The sequence below is a fragment of the Hirundo rustica genome, chromosome 2 (genome assembly GCF_015227805.2).
Source record: "Hirundo rustica isolate bHirRus1 chromosome 2, bHirRus1.pri.v3, whole genome shotgun sequence".
NCBI lineage: Eukaryota > Metazoa > Chordata > Aves > Passeriformes > Hirundinidae > Hirundo > Hirundo rustica.
This window is the reverse complement of record NC_053451.1, coordinates 35,968,293-35,989,484: the sequence shown is the minus strand read 5'-3', so window position 1 is coordinate 35,989,484 and position 21,192 is coordinate 35,968,293. Positions and strand designations below refer to the sequence as shown.

General features: G+C 38.4%; 1 protein-coding gene across 1 annotated transcript; it reads left to right on the top strand.

The window, feature by feature from the left end:
- The first annotated feature begins 470 nt into the window (after window positions 1–470).
- On the top strand, window positions 471–20,132 carry RAB38 (RAB38, member RAS oncogene family). Its single transcript, XM_040056164.1, is given in 4 exon segments — window positions 471–574; window positions 2,609–2,871; window positions 10,387–10,667; window positions 19,980–20,132. Coding segments are annotated over 4 exon segments (801 nt in total).
- Window positions 20,133–21,192: the final 1,060 nt, after the last annotated feature.

Here is a 21,192-nt window from a genome sequence, read left to right as displayed (position 1 = left end):
TCTCAGCTAAGACAGATTTCATTGCACCGTCTCCAGGCTCAGTGCGCTTCCCTGGCCACCTCTGCCTGCAGGAGATCACTGAGTTGCAGTAACCTGTTAGTGTGCATGAAGGGATCAGCTGGCATCGTCAAACAAATCTGGCAGTGCTCCTCCTAAGCCATAACCAGCCCAAGTTATCTGCCTTCTCCTGTGACAGTGCTGTAGGCAGGGCTGCAATTTAATGATATGTCCACACCTCCTCACCCCAGTGCCTTCGGATGGCAAGGAGGCCAAACCAGTACAGATACGTAGTTCCAAAAATGTGGAGCAAGGCAGGACATTTCAGGAGCCTTTTAGCAGATGGTGTCTATAGAACCAGCTCACCATGAAGTTAGGAGATGTGGGCACAGCTTTCACTCAGCAAGATGCTTCAGTCCATACGTCACTTTATCTCAGTGAATCGTCCCTCTAACTGCAATGATCCCTCCTCCATGCTCACCCTACATCTGAACACCTCACTGAACATCTCACCGGTAGCCCTACCGCCAACCCAGGGTGACCTTAATTAAGCCTGTGAGGAGCTCATTGTACCAGGGTGCTGCTGGGGCTAAGAATTTAGCCACATTCAGAGAAGAATTGGAGAATTAAACAAGTAACACGATTATCCAGAGCTATTATAGCTAATGCTAACAAAAACTTTGGAAGAGATATAAAGCCTCATGCTTCTGGGTTTAGGCCAGGCTCTAACTATACTTACTAATAGCCTAAGACCTCCAGTTACTAAACACCTGCTTTCAGGGACCTTCCCATGCACTGTACTCTGAGCAATGGCCACCATCAAAGGAGAATCAAACATGAGATGTAATTTAATCCTTATCCAAAACACCAGTTTTGTTATTTCCGAAATTGCTAAATCCTCTCAGCCTTTTCTTTGTTTAAGCTCTGAAAGGGGAAATCTTCAACTTTAGATGGTAATGGTGGATTCTTAGAAGTACTCAAGTATTGGATCCTCTCAGGAAACAGTAGTGCTGTAAGGCAAGAATTGACATAGCACATACTATCGATAACAACAATAATAAACTTGAATCATGCAAATATACTAACTGATCGAACTGGTTTGCCTGTCATGTTGTAGTCTTTTATAATGTCCAACCTAACCAGGATAAGTGCTTTAAAATCTCTCTCCAAACAGGATAAAAATTACACTTTGATTTTGGAAAGATAATTTATCTTATTGAAAAAAAAAAATCATTTTACTAAAAAAATGTTCAAGGATGATAGGACATTTTTCCTCTCAAATTACCTGTTTCCACTTTGTGCATTTATATACATATATACACACATACATAAACTTAAAATTTGAGTTTAAAGAACAATTATAAAATATTGCATAATATGAATGTTCTGGATTCTTTGTCTACTAAAATCCAGCTTTTTGGATAGATGACAAAATTCTAATGCCATTTCAGTCCACCCTTGTGTAAGATCTCCATCAAATAATATTACAAAAAGTAAAAAATATGCTTTCATTTTATCAAGAAAATCAACAAATATAATAATTATTCACTGAAAAGTTGCACACAATATTAAAATTCTGTGGGTTTGCTATCAAAGTTGTTAAAGGAATTAAACACCTCTAGTTAATGGGTAGAAGTCTCCATCTAAGCTGTCTAGGTAAAATTCACTGTGTTCATCATTCAAAATAAAGGGACGATCATGTCAGTGGAATGATTTACTCAAATAGGTTCAGCTGTTTGCAAGTTTGATATCACTTGTTTTGGAAAACAGATGACTATTGAGACACTGGCATTCATATGCTCTAATGCTGTTACGCTTTCGTAACTTCTGATTATCGGAGTCATGAGATGAACCTGGATTTTTTGCATTTTAGGGTCCAGTTGTGTGATCAAAACAAAGCACGAGCTGCATGCTGCATTCTGATGGGAGCATGCTTATAGGTAGAGAGAGACAATCACAATTATGGTAATGAAACTTAAAAATACGTATCTGCTGTAATTAAATTTCATTAATGTTCAGCCCTGCTAGTATGTACACAAGGAAAGCTGCTGTATATTGCTCTAACTGCTGCTTCTAGTGATGTAACTGCATTCACACTAACTTACATGGATTAGAACCAAATTGCATCCAAAGCTAAAGTCACACTGGTTTAATTTTTGCACTTAACTGGAGACATGAAAGCTCTGAAGGGAGTTTTCTGGGGTATTTTGCAGTGACTGGCAACTTAAAGACATCCGGAAACAAGCATAGGGTGATATATTATTACCAAGGCAGTGATTCAAAATTTACTGTGTGTAAAACTAGTGCACAACAGAAACACTGTCCCTTCAGCAAGGAGCCAGAGAACAGGACTGTTGCATGAATTTTCCTGCAAAGTCTTTAGCAGCCAGACTAATCCCAGACACACCTCGTGCTGACCTTTACACACATACACACAAAACTTTCTGGGAGACTTCCTTCCCCCAGTCCTTACTTACTTCATCTCCCAGCAGGGCTGTCTGCTGGACCTGGTGATCCTGCTTCCATACGAAGGGAGAGAGCCTCCACCTACCTTTCTCTCCTTCCTTCCGTCCCCAGTCCCTCACTCCCTCTCTTCCCCTCAGGCTGGCAGGATTCCTCGGGCAGAGCATGCAATCAGTTTGCAGGGAGCAGCCGCAGCCACAGGAAAGATGCAGAAGCACAACCAGAAGGAGCACCTCTACAAGCTGCTGGTGATCGGGGACCTGGGAGTGGGCAAAACCAGCATCATCAAGCGTTATGTCCACCAGAACTTCTCCCCCCACTACCGGGCCACCATCGGGGTGGACTTTGCTTTGAAGGTGCTGAACTGGGATGCTGAAACTGTGGTACGGCTGCAGCTCTGGGATATTGCGGGTGAGTACAGAGGAGAATCCCTTGCCCCATAATCTATAAAAAAGCAGTACAAAATATAGATCCCAATTCATTTGTACTGATCTGAGAGCTGGGAACTGCCTATGCAGTGAGGCAGAGAAGACTGAGCAGAGAAAATTTTAAGGGCAGGTTGACATTTTGGAGATTACCTAAAACCAGCAGACTCCCAAATTAGGGAAGTCAGAGAGACAGAGTGAAACCTCTGCTAGCTGATTTTTCTGCCAAGCCCTTGTACATATTCAGGGACGCAGGCATCTCTCTCCAAATGTCCCAGTTGTTTCCCTGCAGCTGACAATGTTCAGTTTTTGCTTCCTTGGACTAACAGATCTCTGTGACAGGAGGAAGAGTAACAAGAATGTCCTGTTAAATGTTTTTAATTTGGTGGAATAGATGAGGCATTCAGCAAGATGGATAAAACTACTTTTATAGTTTTTAAAAATATAATAAAGAAAATGTATATCTGAGTTAGTTTATCGATATACCTTCCTTCTTCATCTCTCTCTTACCTTCCTTCCTTCAGTCCAATGAAAGCAACTTCTTGCATGTTTTGGTAAGAGAAATGTTTCTATTTGGCAATAATCTTGCTTGTTAAAATATAATTACTCATATTTAAATATCCTTGTATTGTATACATCAAGCAAAACAAAAGATGATTTACCCTCTCAAAGGAGAAAAATAGTAAAGTCCAGATATCCCCACATGTTTACATCATTAAACCCCACAGAATTTCACATTGTTGCTGTCAGTACTTCAGACATTTTCAATTGGGTTTCAAATTAAGCACACAACTTTTTTTGCCACCCCCTTTCTGAAAATCAATCATTTTTTGTTTCAGTCCACAAAATAAGTTTATCTTGATGGCATATTTCCTATACTGTAAGTAATCATTTTTCATTTAGTGAATGCAGGAATCAAATACAACTGCAACAATAGATTACAGTATAAAGGATGGCATTTAAAAACTCAATTAAATTGAGAAGATACTTTCATTAAGTAGGGAATAAAGGTGAACATCATATCAGCTGTTAGGCAACTGTACCAGCCTGTGGCCTGAGTTGTGGGCTCACTGATCTAGTCTGGAACAGCAACGGGTAAAACTGGTGAAATGAAAAAATTCTTGACATTCTTATTGGCGGAGGGAGTGCTTTTCTTCCGCACTGAGCTGTCTCATGTCTGAGCTCTGAATTTGGCACTGAGGTACTAAAACTTATGCAACAACGCTGCTTTATGCAAAATGTATAAACTCTGCTTTTTCACAAGCTAATACAGTTTCGTGGTTTTATTGTTTTAAATATGTATATGCTAAGTTTTCTTTAATAAAAGATGGAATAACGGGGCAAACATTTATTTTGCTGTTCACCAGTGGCTGATTTTAACAACAAATACATACGCTACCAGAAAAACTTTTCGGAATGAGACAAAAGCATTTAATAGTGAATTCTGAATGTATCAGATACTTAAAGAAAGCATTTTGTATGCCTTGTTTCAGAGATTTATTACACTACTAATCATGTGCTGGCAGATCATATGATGTAGCTTTCAGTCAGGCTGCAGAAGCAATTACACCTAGTTGTAGTACTGAATGACTAGCATGCTTTCGGAGTTATCACACATGACAGAGAGAATTACAGCACAGTACTAAATTTCATATGAATTGCCCAATTCAGAGCATCATTGTGAAGGTCAAGACAGTGGCTGGTAATAAAAAGAGTTGCTGTCTTAGCTTTAATGACTTCTGCCGAAGGAGCTTTAGCTGTTGCTGGCTGTACATAGAGAACAATTCTGTAAGCAACACGCTGAATTCAGATGACCATGGTGCAGGCATAAAAGTTACCACACATAAGGCATCTGACTGGTGAGGGAAAAAGAGGTTCAAAAACAAAAGAGAAGTAAAACTGATTGGAAATACGTTTTCTCCTAGTTGTGGCTGGCTGTGTATCGTCATTTGCAAAATACAAACAGGCAATGAGAAGAAGGAGGAAAATAAAATCTCTTGTCTAAGAACATCCTCTCTCTTTTATCAGATTTATTTTTTGGGGTAAGAAAGTAAACTTTCAGTCTCTGACCAAGCTGAAGGATGTTGGCTTAGCATGCAGGACACCTTGAATTGAAGCAAATCCATAACATTTCATATCAGTAATTATATATGAATATATTTATAAGTCTATGTACATATAGATACCAGGTATTATTTTCTTACAGCTTTTCATGCTGTGGATCAGTGGGTAGTAACTTGTTTAACAATCTAGAAGTAATTGTCTTAAAAATATTGTGAGCAATGCCAGTGTCAAGCTTATCTACATTATTAGTAGGACTTATGTACATGGTGACTTCATTGGAGGAGTGATACATTCCAGCTGTGGTAGGACCAAGCAGTTTAGCCTGATTTACCCTTACCATACATTAGAGAAAAAAATAAGTTTAGTCCATTTGGTGCCATCTAATTAAATGTGGTTAATATCTGTGTAACATATTTTTCTTGTGTTTTTTAATTTTGTAAACAGAACTGTAATATGATCTAACAGCTAAATGCTGAAACTTCGTTTATTTAGATGAGGGAAAAATGCCAAAAAACAAGGATAACAGAGTATTACAAAAATGAATTCAGGGATAATGTAAGCTCTGTGTCACACATTGTTCCATTAAGACAGTGATTTTAACACACAGTATATATATTCCAGAAACTGTGGGTGTTAGACAGTAATAGTAGGATTAAACTTTATGCTATATGATATTACGGTGTTTGTAACAACATGCTGTCATTAAAATCTATGAACCTATGTCTTATTCAGTGAAGTGCCTAAGTCTGAGGCAACTGAATCTTTAGTATTGAGTGTGGGAGGAGATATACATGAAAAAATTCTCCTTGACTTTAATTTCTTCACAACAATTCCATTTTGTTTCACCTTATGTCACAAATTATCAGTTTTGGTGTTCCTGTTAAAGTGTGCCATCACCTCTACTGTTGTGTAAATCTTGCTCCTCGGTCAGTTTCTGTCTTTATTTCTTTATCTTTTCTGCTGCCTTTGCGCTCATGTCCTTTAAATTCATTAACAAATTGTTAGAAGGAAATCTTTAAAGAAACTCTGAATCATATTTTGTACAAGGTTACTGTGGATGGGTTGGCCCTGCAGATGCAGGCTGGTACACTGCTTCTGAAAACAGCTGTTGCAGACAGCACATCTGGGTGTATTTGCTATTCCCCTCTCTGCAAGGCCGCTCTCTGTGCTGCTATCTGTGTTTTGTTGGGCCCAAACAGCCCAGAGATTTCTCTGAAAACCAGATTTAGCCATATATTTACTGCAGGGAGAAGCTTTGAACATCAGAGAGCAGAGAGCAGCACATCAGAGCCTGCTCTCTGCTCCTTTTCCACAGCCATCTCAGCATCCTCATTATCACTCCTGCATCTGAGTGGTCAGGATAATTCATTGCTACCAAAAAGATTGGTTTGTGTTTAAGTCTGGTTCTCATCTCGTGAAGAGTTGTACCCCTGCTTTGGGGAAAGAGCAGTTCCATTTCCTTTCCCAGTCACAATCACCTCCAGAAACAGCAGTCTTCCCACAAATACAGATGAGTGTCTCTGCAGTTGTAAAGTTTTTAGGGTTGTTATGCTGCAGAGGGAGTAAGTGGAAACCTGTTCACTAATGCCAGGCACAGCACGTCCTCAGCATTTTAGGCTTTCAGAAGCTGCTAAGCATTGCAGCACATATGCATAAATAAGATAGTCATGGTGATTTCTAGGCTAAGTTACCTTGAAATTACCGTTCTGCAAACATAAATAAGTCTCCTGCTGTGGGGATTTTATGTCAGTAGAGATTGGTGGTGGAATCTGTGGGCCAGATCCTGCTCACAGCCTGCTTTTCCTCATTCTGGGGTGGTGAACTTCAGCTCAAATACTCCTTAAGCTTCAGTCCATAAAGAAAATCATTTGAATTCAAGTGTGAATATTCTGAAAGATGGTTTGAAGTGAAGGGTAAAAAATGTTTAAATTTTCTCCACCATTCCTAGCTTCTTAGTGTTGGCTAAAGGCTGTCTGTAAAGCAAGGTGGTTCCCAAAAACATTGTCTCTTACAATGGTGGTAAGAAGTAGAACGCAACATAAAATTCAGCATTGGCAGTTTTAATCAATTTTCAATTTCAATTTTTGTGCCACATTTCAGATGCTGTGGTCAAGATGGTGGAAATTATCAGAGTTTCGGCACTTTATCATTACTTTTTATATATTTATTAGAGATGATAGCTGTTAGTGAAAATTGTAGATTACTGTACAAATTTATGTGGAGTAAATATTCATAAACTATGAAAGTTCAGCTGCTGGTTGCTTTAAACCCATGAACGGATAGATTTGCCTGCTGCAGAGCTGCCACTGAGATTTGGATAAATGTGCAGACAGCTGCCCTTCAGATGGGGTGTGCTTCCCTGAAGAAATCTTGTTGCTTTGTCACCTTGGTCTCACTGGGTTCACTTCCAAGTAGGGTAGGATTCTTCTGAATTAACAATTAGATATTTCTTCTCAGTCTCTGACTACAAAGCGATCCTAACCTTCAGTATTCCCAGTTAATTTTAAAAATCTTTAGGGCTGATAATCCCAACATAAAGCACCATCTCAGCGGGCCATTGGAATTGCGGGGTTTGATGCCAAATGCCAGTGGCCTTGCAAGGGATGCTGTAAAGTACAGTGGGCCAGATCAAATATTTCCCAAGCTTCTGACCCTTCCAGTGAAGAGCAAAACCAATCTTCCCCAGTTGCTGTTGCAGTAAAGCAGATTCTATGTTCAAGGCTGCCTGCGAGATACCACTGAACACCTAATGGTTGATCTATTTTCTAGCCTAATTCCTGCCTAAGACAGAAAACATAGGGCCAGATTTAGACATCTTTAATACATCAAACAGTGCCTATTTTTATGATTAATCTTGCTAAATGAAAACGTTTTAGGAACCTCATCTATTAACATAGGATTTTGTTTACATAAGCAAGAATTTGTGGAAAAAAAGAGTACTTCTGCATCCTTAGAAATATTATTTAGTTCTCCAAGCTCAATGCAAATACAAGAGATCACTTTTTCCACAATTTGAATTAAATAAATGTTCTTATGCAAATGTCATAAAACTAAAACTCTGATTTCTAAAACACCTCTTTTTCCATTCAAACTTGCCTGATGTCTTTCTGACAACTATATTGATACATTAATTATAACTGATGGAGAAAAAGACCACTTCAGAAACAGTGTAGATCCAGTAGCTCCATTCTTTCTCTGTCTTTGAAGTGGTTGGTGATGGAAATTGGTTATCCCTGTCTTCCTGCAAAATGCTGCTTTTACAAACACTTTGGCTTTTCTGTGCTGTGAAAATCCTGTGTATCTGAAAAAGCAGATGGAAGCCAGAGGAGGAATCAGTGTCATACAATTTGTCAGAAATTTGTGGGCCACTATGAGGCAGAAGATCACAACTTAGGAGCCTTTTATTCCTTTAGTAACTTCCTTCACGGTGAATGATTTCATGTTGGAAATGAATAATTTAGTTGATGTTCTGTGATGCCATGTCCCACCTATCTTAGTGATCTGTGTCCCAATAAATATGTATGAGGCCTGAGTTGAGCTGCTCTTATATCACCTACAGTGTGAGCTTCTCAAGAACTTTGTATGAGAAGTATAAAGTATCAATGAAATATAATATCCATCAAAAACTCTTTGTATATGTTGCTGCTTACCTCACTGCTATGTTTCTAATCAGACCTTGGTTTTTGGTGGAAGGCACCTTCCTGCAGATCAAAAAAGAATTTCTCAACAAGAAGATTATTGAATAGCACATGATTTAGCCATTCATCTGATTAGCCCACTGATAGGAATCATAAGACATTTGAATAAAATGTTGACGAAAGAAATTTTGAATATGCTGCTTCTTTCCCAGAAATCATTTATTTCTATCTTGCTTTATCAATAGGACACAGTGTTTCATTAAGATAAAAAATAATTTTACATTAATTTGGAGAAGACAGGCTTCTTCTTTGGTTTCTGTATCATGTGAATGACTTTCTCCTTGCTGCCACAGTGCTTAAAACCAAAGATAAACATCACAAACTGATGGTGTTGACCCCCTAAGTGGGTTCATTGCTATTTCCATTAAATGAAAGTGTATGGTCTAGAAGTCCAGCAATCAGCACTTTTCCCTTCTCAGCCCTCCCTTACATTCGACAGCACAATTTCCATCAGATAAATTCTCCACAGGTAACCTTCTTGGGGTCAGGGGCAGACCGCCAATCTTCTTGTCTTCTAAACCTACTTAAAATTGCTCATGTTGAGAAAGTAAGGCTAGAAACAGGTTTACATTCAATGCTTCTATTTCCATAGCACTTTTTCCCAGCTATGAAAACACATACAAGGGTTGTCTTGCCTAAAAACTGTTATTGTTGTGAAATGTTTCAGGAGCTTATAATTCTTCTTTGGATCACAGCTCCACTGTAGACACATGTAGAAAATCTATTTTTTATTTTCAGAAAAAGTTCTGTGTAACTTATTTTTTCAGATTTTCCATTAAAGCAGTAGATATATTAACAAATCCACAGCTGATCAACATAGCACCTCCTAATGTCATGTGTTAATTTGTTCATACTATTAATCATATAAAATTATAGATATTTACAAACATCCATGTTTGAATATGTACTGTTAACTCACAAAAATTCTGTCCTTTCCCAGAAAGCACTTGGAATTCACCAAATAAAAACATGAACCTTCTTGACAGTTCTGGTATGAAACTCTCCTCACAGATCTTTTCACTGGAGCATTACAGCTCTTCATATTGCTACTGGGGTGCTATTTCTTAGAGCACTTTCCATGTTTGTAAGGCTTTAAATTCACCTTCCTCACCTCTGTGTTTTAGTTTGCCAATAAAAGTAAACTTTTAATTACTCTGATGCCTGGTATGGCTCCAGAGCTATATTGTGTTGCTGCTGGTTATTATCATTTGCACGAGAAGATGCAAGATCCTCTTCATGTGTGAGTAGTTCAGTTGTGTTAGATGTCTTAGACAAAATACCATAGCGCCAAGGAGCTTCCAATCTGGTACCTATGTTTTTTTGTGACTCTTGTTGAAAGTCTTATAATGTATCCAAAGACTCTTGGTACTGTCCACAGACTGAGAAATCTGGCAGCCTAATAAGAGTATACACTGATTATTCACTTATTGCCCTTAGTATTCACTTATAATGAGCTTCATTAAATTTCCTTGGACGTTGGCTTGAAAATTCCTCTTTCATGCCATACACTCTCCTGCGTTTTCATACAAATTGTTCCAGCATGGTGGTACTTTTAATTATTTAGGCAAAGATTAGTTTCCCAGAGACTTATTAAATGAAGTCCTGCCTTCAGTAATGTTATCTTAGAAAACTTGTGATGTGAAATACTGACCTAGACTGGAAGCACTGATTTTTACAAGGTGGTGTTTTTTGTTGTTGTTGTTTTTTTTTTTTTACCCCTTCTACTTTCTTCATTACAGGACAGGAAAGATTTGGAAACATGACCAGGGTGTATTACAGAGAGGCTATGGGGGCATTTATTGTCTTTGATGTTACAAGACCTGCGACGTTTGAAGCAGTGACAAAATGGAAAGAGGATTTGGACTCTAAGTTGATTCTTCCAAATGGTAAACCTGTGCCAGCAGTCCTATTAGCAAACAAATGTGACCAGGGAATAGATGTTCTTATGAACAACGGCATCAAGATGGATCAGTTCTGCAAAGAGAACGGTTTTGTGGGCTGGTTTGAAACATCAGCCAAGGTAATGCTTCCATTTCTTTTCAAATGTTTCTAAGGACAGAGAAATCAGTTCCTAAAATAGTCTAAATGTGCACCTTGAAAAGCTCCTCTCTTGGTGGTATTAGTTAAAGGTAGATTTCTAAATATATAGTATGCATTTCTATTTCTTTTAGGTCTTTTATTGCAATATTCTGAAATGCAGCTGCTGTAACATGATAGGCCAGCAGTAAAGTCTGTACCCCGACAACAGGTTACTGCACAATAGCCTGGGGATGAAGATGACCTCAGGCAAGGCACAAAAGCTACCTCTTGTGAATGATACGAGGATGTTTTTCATCATTCTTAACATTGAATATTATCTCTAAATATTTATATAACCACTTTGCCTGAGAAAAGCTGATTTGAGACAATAGCTTCATTGCCTTATATTCCAGAAGTAAAGTCAGTCTATTGTAGTGCCTGTACAATGTTCACTGTTAAAAGCTCTCATTCTCAAAAGTCTTTTCAAAAGAATCACATATCTGGGGAGGAAGGAAATAACAGTGGTCAAAGTGCTGAAGGAGCTGCTCTGGGATTCAATTCTTTGCCTTGGTACAGATTTCCTGAGTGCGTGGAACATTGAAATAAAAATCAGAAAGGGCACTCAGACATTCAAATCATAAAGGCTGAAAGTACATTGGTACTGTAGATCAATTTGAGATGTCTCAGATAATTTTAGTTCATGGAGGATTTGGAGAGCTGGCATGTGAAATATTGATTTGAACACAACAATTCAGTGGATATTGTGTTGATTGTATCCTCCTATTATGAAAGCTAGTGTCATCATTGACAGCTCTGGGGGACTTCTGGACGTTTGAAATGTAAACAATTTGGTTCTGGTTTAACCTAGATTTTTAGTAGTCTGAAAGCCAAAATGGTACATTTGATTGTTTTATTCCTTTTAAACACTTTATGTAAGGTACTTAAGAACTTTTAGGGTGTATGTTTGTGTTTTACTTTTCTGGTCTTGACACCTTCTCTAAGCATAAATATTTAAAAGATGTTTCGCTTGTAATCAGCAGAAGTAACAGCAGGGGAATACCAACATATCCCAGACTGCCTCAAGCATTGCATGAACTCTGGGCTGAGATTGCAGCTTTTCAGTACTTAAAAGGGGCTTATAACAAAGATAGGGACAAACCTGTTATGATGGCCTGTTGTGACAGGACAAGGGGTAGTGGTTTTAAACTAAAAGAAGGTAGAGTTACACTACAGATAAGGATTTTTTTTTTTTTTTTTTTTTTTTTTTTTTTTTTTTTTTTTTTTTTTTTTTTTTTTTTTCTGACAAGGGTGGTGAAACAATGGAACACGATGCCCAGACATTGTGGATGCTCCATCCCTGGAAACATTCAAGGCTAGATTAGATTTGGGTTTGAGCAACCTGATCTAGCTGAGGATGTCCCTGCCCTGGCAGGCAGGTTAGGCAAGATGACTTGAAGAGGTCCCTTCCAACCCAAACTAAACCATTCTATGATTCTATGATCCTGTGATTCTATGTCTTTGTAATTAATGTCTTTGCTTTCCTACTGAATGGGTCTCAAATCTAGCCAGTATTTCTTCAAGATGCCATTATAAGGAGAAATTTTGGTCTAGGTAAGTGTGTAAAATAATAAAAGTGTAAGTGTCCCCAGCAAGCAAATGTCCACTACTCAAAAAGGACAACCACATTTATTAATAAATAAGCAATATTTCTCATGGAAGTATAAAAGATGTAGGAAGGACATAAATTTTTTAAAAGTCTCAACAGAGGAAATTTTTCCAAGTTTCTCTAAGCTGCATAGAATTAAGATTTTCCGTTATTTTAGACATGGTAAACATCTAGATTCTTCTTACATTATTTAACTCTGAAACCCAAGCAGTCCCCAGAATGCCAATGCAATCATGTAAGAATAGAAAAAACATCCAGCTATGACAAGACTTGTTTTCAAAAGCCACTCTGAAGGGAATGGTGAGAGTTGAGGGCACACAGACTATCAGACTATTCTCTGCTGTTATACACCAGAGGCTAAGACCTGTTGTTCTGCAATCTACACACCTGATTTCCACCCAGAATTGGAGACTCATGACTAAAATTATGCAACGAGTCATTCCAGTATAAATGGTAGAATTACAACATTTAAACTAAGTTAGATCAAAGTAATTGTCCCACTTGGTCTAAGTTTTAAGCTAAACCCTACGCTTCATTTTCTAAACAAAATTATTATTACTACTATTTTAGAATCCTGGATATTATATTCCTGGTATATATATATTCCTGGTATTCTTTCAGCCTAGGCCATCATAAGTAATTCAACTTGCATCTGGGAAAAATAAATAAATAACTCTGTTTGCTACAGAGAATAAAAACTCTTCTGAAGCAGAATAACATGGCCAAAGGAGTCATCGTATCGCAGCTAGCAGTTTTAGCAGTTCAAATAAGTAATAACTCTCTTTGTGTGGTACCCTGGAATAATTAGGTCTCTGGAGATTTTTTGGAGGTGTGCTTGGAAATGTTAAAGCTTTGAGAGCAAACTGAATATGATTTATGCATTTTGGAAAAACAAAGGTGATTACTTATAAAAGAAGCATCTTTTAGTCCTGGTTGTCTTGCAGAAAGTAGCATGCTATATATATAAAGTACCTTATGTACCTATATGTATACCTGCCATATTTCAAGCTGTCAGTGGTTTTAAGCTTTTGCCTGTAGCACTGGAATATTACACCAAGGGAAAAAAAAAAAAAAAAATCACTGTACTATTCCCTGGTGTTATTTCTGTAAGTTAACAGCTCCAGTATAAAACATTTGAGCCACCTAATGCAGTCTTACATATTAGTTTCGATTCTTAGTTTAACCTGAAGGAAATAAGCCTCCTTCAGTCTTCTTCTGCCTACAAAGACAGAAGATTTTGTTTGGATAGTTTTCCATGTGAGAAGGGCCTTATTGGGCAACACCACCTGAGAGTCTAGTCACAAGTTACACTATTGCCATATATCCAGTGGTGAACCTGTTCTCTTTTATATCTGCATATTTGCTTCACTCATATTGATTGCTATCTAAGAGGCACATCCCCAGAAAGTAAAAAAACAACCCTTAATAGTAATTTTTTTAATAAATTTCATCGCCACAACTATTGCAAAAGATTTGTTCTTCTAAACAAAGGACATTTCTTCTTCCTGTCACACATTTAATTATCCAGCACATGGCCAGAGCAGCTGAGAGCTTCATTCACATTTCCAAGCCTTTAAACTGTTTTCACCACCATTCCTAGTTCAAAGAGGTGAGCTTTTGAATTGGATTAGAAAAGGAGTCATTTCAAGCTTATTATCACTTTATAATGAAAGTAGAACTTGTGCAACAAAGTAGGCAAGTCAGGCAAAACTAAATGTGCTTGAAAGTACCTAATTCAGAAATAACTTGAAATACCTTATGACTGGCCATGGCTGTGCTGTTATTATGCCCAAGTTCCTCTTTTCCCTGCTGTAGTCCTGCTGTCCGCAATACAGAATTAGATGAAAAGACATTCATGTTTTGTCCAAATTGCCCAGAAAGGCTAGTATCTGTGCTTTTCAGATCCTTACAAAACTAGGTTAAGCACACAGCTCCTTGTCTCCTGAGCATCATGGCCTGAAGATGATGAGCTGTCTGAGTCTCTGGGCTATTTGGGTACATCCTATTTAGACCAGGACAGTGTTATAGAATCTTTCTGCCTCTAAGAAATGTGGATAATATGTCCTTTATTCAGCTTTTGTTGGACAGGCAGTCCATGTTGTATCACTATAGATTCAGAATGAGTTGGGTTGGAACGGATCTTAAAAATCATCTAGTTCCAACCCCCTACAGGGCCCAAATGCTGGACTAGCAATCAAAAGTCCTCTTTGCCATTGATCTGCTGTGTTACCTTTAGAAAGTCATTCTCTTCTCTGTTCCAGCCTTCATTTCAAAAAGCAAGGACTTTTATTCTTCCTGTCTTACCGGGGAATTCTGTGAATAATCCAAGCTCTACTACCCCTTGTTTGAATCACAGATTCTTCAGTTCTTTTGACTGGACAATTATTATGAAAGATGAAAAAAGCAAGCTATGCAGTAGACTTGCAGAGGAACGGGATAAGCAGTTCTGATTTCCATAAAGAAAAACAAGGTTTGGACATGTATTTGAATTAGGCTGACACTTTAAACTAATCTGCTGATCTGGTAACTTAAATCCAAGCAATCCATTTGAGACTGCCAGACCTATTTAGGGCTACGTGGCTCCCTAGGTTGTCTTTTTAATTCACTCAAAAAAAAGTTTAATCAATTTCACTGTACAGTCTTAGAAAATATTTCAGATTCTTCCATAAAGCAATAAATAAAGCTGACACTTAAGGCAGGAAGGCTCTGTTCCCAGAAGTTTCCAGAGAGTTCTGCTAAGGGAGCATGTGGAGCCATTCCCTCAGAGTGCTAGCTCAGAGGGAGTGCAGGTTAAAGCATCTTTCAAGTAATTTCCTTGCTCCTGGATTTTAGTGCAGCATGGAAATAAAATGTGGAAGCTATGAGCTTCTCACTAGGCTCCCATCTAATACCTGAATATTTCACAATTTGTAAATGTTTGCTTATGGGTAGTCAATTTCCTTCAGCTGCAGTAGTAGTCTAAGGTCGCGTCTCTAGGCAGCGCTGATTTAGAGCTCCCCAAGTGCTCTGTGCCTACACACACACTGTGTGTGCCTACACACACAGTGTTCTTCATCCTGGTTTTCAAGGAAAGACTCAGAAGCATCAGATTCAGTAAGAGGGAAAAAACTGTCAATGTAAAAAGCAAAAGCATTCTATCAGAAAACAACCAGATGGTCAAATCTAAGATATGTGCATGGTAAAGAAACAAAAATTTCTTTCGTCTGAAAGTGAGACAGGCTCTTAAAACTTGCCAGGGCCTTTATACTTCTACAAAGAGCTAAGAGCCAGTGTGATCTGTGGGAACTTATTTCATATATTAAAATGGAATGCCCTAAATGTTAATGTTCTGCACCTGCAGTAGAGATGGCAGATAAGGGGGTAGGTAATCCAGAATGCTAAAATGATTTTTGAGCTTGTGTGCTGCTTTGAGTCACATTCAATAATGCATTTATTTTCCCTTTAGTTGATTGTTGCTTACAAGACATTCTTTCCAATAGCAATCAGTTCAAGGGTTTTAAATAATGCAGCTCTTTTCCCCTGCCCTTGGTTGCTATCCTTTCCATAAAAACTACCCTTTGAAAGGATATATTTTAATAAGATCGATCTACAAAGCAAACGCTTATTCCATTTATGTCCTCCAGTGTTCCCTTCTGGATTTCAGAGATTACTCAGAGTTATTTTCCTTGCCTTGTTTTGTTTGGTACTAGAATAAAGAGTAGCATGTTCTGATTTTCACGTTTGCATTACTTCTTGATGAGGCCAGGAGAAAGACCGGCACAAGTAGTAAGGCACTGCCATAGAGGCAGGGTTCAGGTCCTTGCCCTGGCAGGTTTTGGCAGGTTGATGCAGGATAAATCACTGAGGGATGGATTCACAACTCAGCTCTTGCACTGACTGGGATAGTGTCTCAGATGCTGAGGCTTACTGAGCCATACGGAAATGGGCTAGGCACCTCAGGGGACAGGGGAAGGCAAGATGCTCAGGAAAGGTTTTTATAAAGGCTGACAAGCTGAATCAGGAATATAGGACTGATAAAGACACCATAATATGGGTAAGATCCTTTTTGGTCTTGCAGTAAAAGCTCTCTCCCAAGAGAGAGCTTTTCTTGAGAGAGTGTTGTATTCTTACCTATCATGTGAAGACTTCATCATACGCCATCTCTCACTTTCCAGCTAGTGGCTACATGCTGGATCAAGATTTATGTGGCTCTGCATTTTCTCCTTTTGGCAAATGGCAACAGCAGCAGTTCCCTATCATAAAAAAAGAAGAGAAAAGAGAAGAGAAGAGAAGAGAAGAGAAGAGAAGAGAAGAGAAGAGAAGAGAAGAGAAGAGAAAGAGAAGAAGAAGAGAGAGAAGAGAAGAGAAGAGAAGAGAACTCCTCTCCTCCCTCCTCTCCTCTCCTCTCCTCTCCCTTCCTCTCTCTCCCTCCTCTTCCGCTCCTCTCCTCTCACTCCTCGCCCTCCTCTCCTCTCCTCTCTCTCACTACTTAACCTCTCCTCGTCTCTCCTCTGGCTATCTCCTCTCCTCTCTCCTCCCCCCTCCCCTAAGTCTGAACTTTAGCAATCACACCACAATTCCTGTTGTGTTCCTTTGTAGGACAAAGCCACATGGGAGGTGAAAGTTGTGACATTTCAACATAGAGACCCACTGAAAAATATTTTTCACTCCACTGTCTCACCTATATTTTCTTGTTTTCTTTAAACATAATTAATTTTATTTTTAGGTATAATTGAGGCAGTTTCCATGTCTCAATGCCATTAGTAGGGTGTCTGTGCTTATTCCTCTCTGTCCAATCGTACGCTCTGATTGTTGGTTTCTTTGAGTTTGAGTGGATATTCACTTTCTCTTTTTTCTCTTTCCTCCCCTTGATTGCCTTTCAACACTTCATGTGCTCTAAAATCACCAGGCCTCCAGTCTGTGTTTGGATAGCAGATCACCTTCTACTGTCTGTCGCTCTTTCACTGCCTAGCAGAATATAGATTTTTCTTTTGCAAAGCACACTATAGGAGGAGAGGTGGAGAAATCAATATTTCATTAGTCAGACCAGAATTCAGCAATGTCTGATCTGCAGGTCTAGGACACAGGATTAAAGTTGTAACAAAAGGCAGTAGAGGCATCAGAAAGGAAGTGGTCAAGGCAGAGATCTGGGACAGCAGGAGTTACTTTGCTGGCATCACCACTGGCTCCTTGCAGCAGGTGACTTAACATATAAGTTTTCATCCATACTGTGTACCAGTTGTCATCTGAATCACAGAAGTAGGCTGGAGCTAGGTATAATCTCAAAACAGTCTATGCTGTCTGCTGGGATCACCCTTCCTCTTCCTCTCCTTGTACCTCAGCTGAAATTGTCATCCACACAGCTTAAACTGTTCATATAAATGTTAAGGATGAGAAACTGCCTCTCTATATTCAGGGCAGGACATTTTATTCCTTCCTTTTTTTTTTTTTTTTTTTTTTTTTTTTTTTTTTTTTTTTTTTTTTGAGTACTGGCTGGAACATTTTTTATTCTTCTTCATTTTTAGGCTCATGTCTGGCACATGGACTTCCACTGATCACCAGCAGGGATGAGGGATGTCCACCTATACCCATTTTATGCTTTTGTGGGCTTGGTTCCTTCCCCCTTTCCCAATGCCATAAAATGATAGCCTCTGAGAAAGAGGATTGCTGTTAATGCATCTGAACATTAATCAATTTGGGCAGAATCTTAGATAGTCCCTGAGACGTTATCAAATAAACACATGCTGCCATTTCAACACAGAAGCAGCACAAGAGCAAATGAAATGCTCAGTCCATCAGTAAAGACAAACACAACGCAAAAAATTTTTATATTTCTGGTTTTGTGCATTTAACAATCCTGTTTTAGCTTCAGTTTTCTAAGCAGTACTGAGAGTTATTTTTCATTGTCTGGTTTTGTTTTTTTTTTTCCTAATAAAATTTCACAGTGGTCTGAAAAGGGTTTTCAGTGCATGCTTGAGGAATTCTCTAGTCTGGTCTGAGAGAGCCATGTGATACAGCAGAATTTTAACATCTCAGTACAAAGACAATTCCCAGTTCCATATTACTTTCTAGTGGTTACTATGTACATTACTCTTCTAAAGTATTGGGGCTTACAACTTACTGATATTCTTTACATACAAAATATTTAAGTTCATGTATGTCATTGAAGAAACCTGTGAAATCTTGCACTAATTAACATTTTCAGTTAGATCCACAGATTTCAGCCCTTTACTGTGCTGCAAAAGGGATGGACAATGGAATTTGTGGAGTTTTGCATTGATTTCAAGGGGATTGGATAAAGTCAGTCTCACAGAATCCATTCCTTCAGCTTTTGGTATTCCTGTAAATGTGTCTTCTCTATTGAAACACACACACATTTCTTTCTTTTATATCTGGTTTATGGCCTCAGTACAGCAGGCTCTATATTGCCATCCAGAGGGACCTGGACATGCTCCAGAACTGGGACTAGATGGCATTTAAATGTCCCTTCCAATCAAAACTATTCTATGACTCAGTAATTCAACTTGAAAACCTGGGTAATCTTGGGCTGCAAATAAAACATTATCTTTACTGAGCAAGAGTAGTGTGTGTCTATACATTGGTGTGCATTTCTATATGGATATATGTGGCTGTGGGATACAATTTCCTAGAAGACTGAAGTTACAGTGGAGTTTCTATCTCCTGCTTTATAAAATAAGTAATCAATGCCAATAGTTACACTAGAAGAGTGCCTTTTATGCCAGAAATCCTGACTTTTCATTCCAAACATCTTGGTGGCTGTTAATTAAAAAAAAAAAAAAAAAAAAAAAAAAAAATCTTTACTCAGTACTACTGCTTATTTTCTATGCTGTGTTGAGCTGTGTCTCACTGAGCAGGCTGTTTCTGCTTTACTTACTCTACAAACAGCATAAGGGCTGCTGCAAATGTACAGTTGATATCAGTTGATATCAGGCACATGTAGGAGAAGATGTGCTTTAGCTTTCATTTTAAAACCCTAGAGTGATGATTTCTATTCTACAAATGAAACCAGTGGTGATACATCTCTTCTGAAGCACTGCATTGGAGATGCAGTGCGTTGGAGTCAGCCTCAATGAGAAATAAGGGAGGACTCCAAATCATACAGAATTTTTTACTGTTTTGTGAGTAATTTGAGATTGTATCATTTAGTCAATGAAACTGGTCCATCACAGGTTTCACTGTGAGAGCTGCATGCAGAAATCTTCTTGAAATTGTGGGAAAGACTTTAAAAAATAAGTGCTATGCATGACTGCAATTGCTGGTAGGTAATTAACTATTTGGAAATGAGTAACCATTATTCAAGCAGTGAAATATGGTCTTTGGAGCTTTACTTCACGCACCGGTCTTCAACACCTCTCTGGCATTTGTTTTTTAAGTTTATTGAAGCAATCAAATCACCAAGAGATTGAAGTAATTTAAAATCAGCTCTGTGTGCATTTTAAAAGAGGTATGAATCATAATAGATATAAAACGTAACCAACTTCAAAACTCCAGTAAGCACTATTTAACAAAGTCAATTTTTTAAAACTGTTTATTAAGGTAAGTAAACTTTTGATGTTGCCGAGAGAAAAGTTTAATTTTGTGCAGGAAATATGCAATATGCTTTACTTATTATTGTCTAATCAACCTTTTTTTCTCTTTCACTTGCAGGAAAATATAAACATCAATGAAGCTTCCAGATGCTTGGTGAAACACATAATTGCTAGTGAGAGTGATCCAGTCCAGTCTGTTGAACCAGATATTATAAAACCACACTTGAATTCCTCCAAGATTGTCAGTTGTTCAGCTTGCTTTAAATCCTAAGAGACTTCCAGACAAGAGCTGAACAACTATGATTCACACTTTATGCTTTATTCAACGAAACCAGCCTGCCCACATTGTCCCTAAGCAGATTGTCACTTTCTCAAAAATATATTTACATTTTTCTTTTTTTTTTTTTTCAGCTAAAATTTATTATGAGGTGTTCATTGATAGCAACTATTCAAAACTCTCTTTGGCTATTGGTCAAATAAGACTCACGATGATGGCTGTGTTTTCCTACTTGGGTGGCACCAGTTATACCAAAATCTATTTCTTTGGCATGCGGTTTCTGAAGATTCGTATTTGTGGTGTGACTGTGGCAGCACCCTACTTGTCCATTGATTTCCAGGATGTTTTCTCAATACCTTGACCAGGCAAATGTCGTCATTGCACTCTTTGTCTACACAGGCTGTACCCCTGATTGCCTGTTTTGTCACCCATCACCCTTGACTTGTATTTTGCTTCATCTAAGATAATGCTAACAACTATGAGAATGCAACTCCTGAGAAAGCAGGAGCCAGCTCTTCATCAGTCTAGGAAGCTCAGATCTTCTGGAGAACTGAATGTTCATGTTCAGTCCTGTCACTACATCCAGGAGACTGAACTTGAAATGGGAATATTTAGCTGTGAGCACTCTTGGTGTCTCTTTCTGAACAGCTCAGTTTTTATTTTCATCATCGTCTTCATCTTCCTCACATGAAACAAGATCATTCATGTTTGAGGGGTGACAAAACAGGCAATCAGGGGTACAGTCTCCTGGGAGAAGGGTTTTCAGAAAGGGTTATCTATTTTATAGTCCAGCATTTTCTCTGGAAAGCCCACATTGATTTTTTCCCTGCCTCTCATCCCTCATGCCACAGATATCCCCATGTGTTTAAACTGTGTGTATTCTGTAAATCCTGACATGCATCCCTTCATTATGTTTATGCTGATGAGAAAATTCACTATCCACACCGTAACGTAATGGCAGACCTTTTCAGGAATCCATCTGTGTTGAGTAGGACAGTATTTGCTTTCTGAAAACATTCTTCTAAAATGTATATGGATGATCATAGGAAGCAAG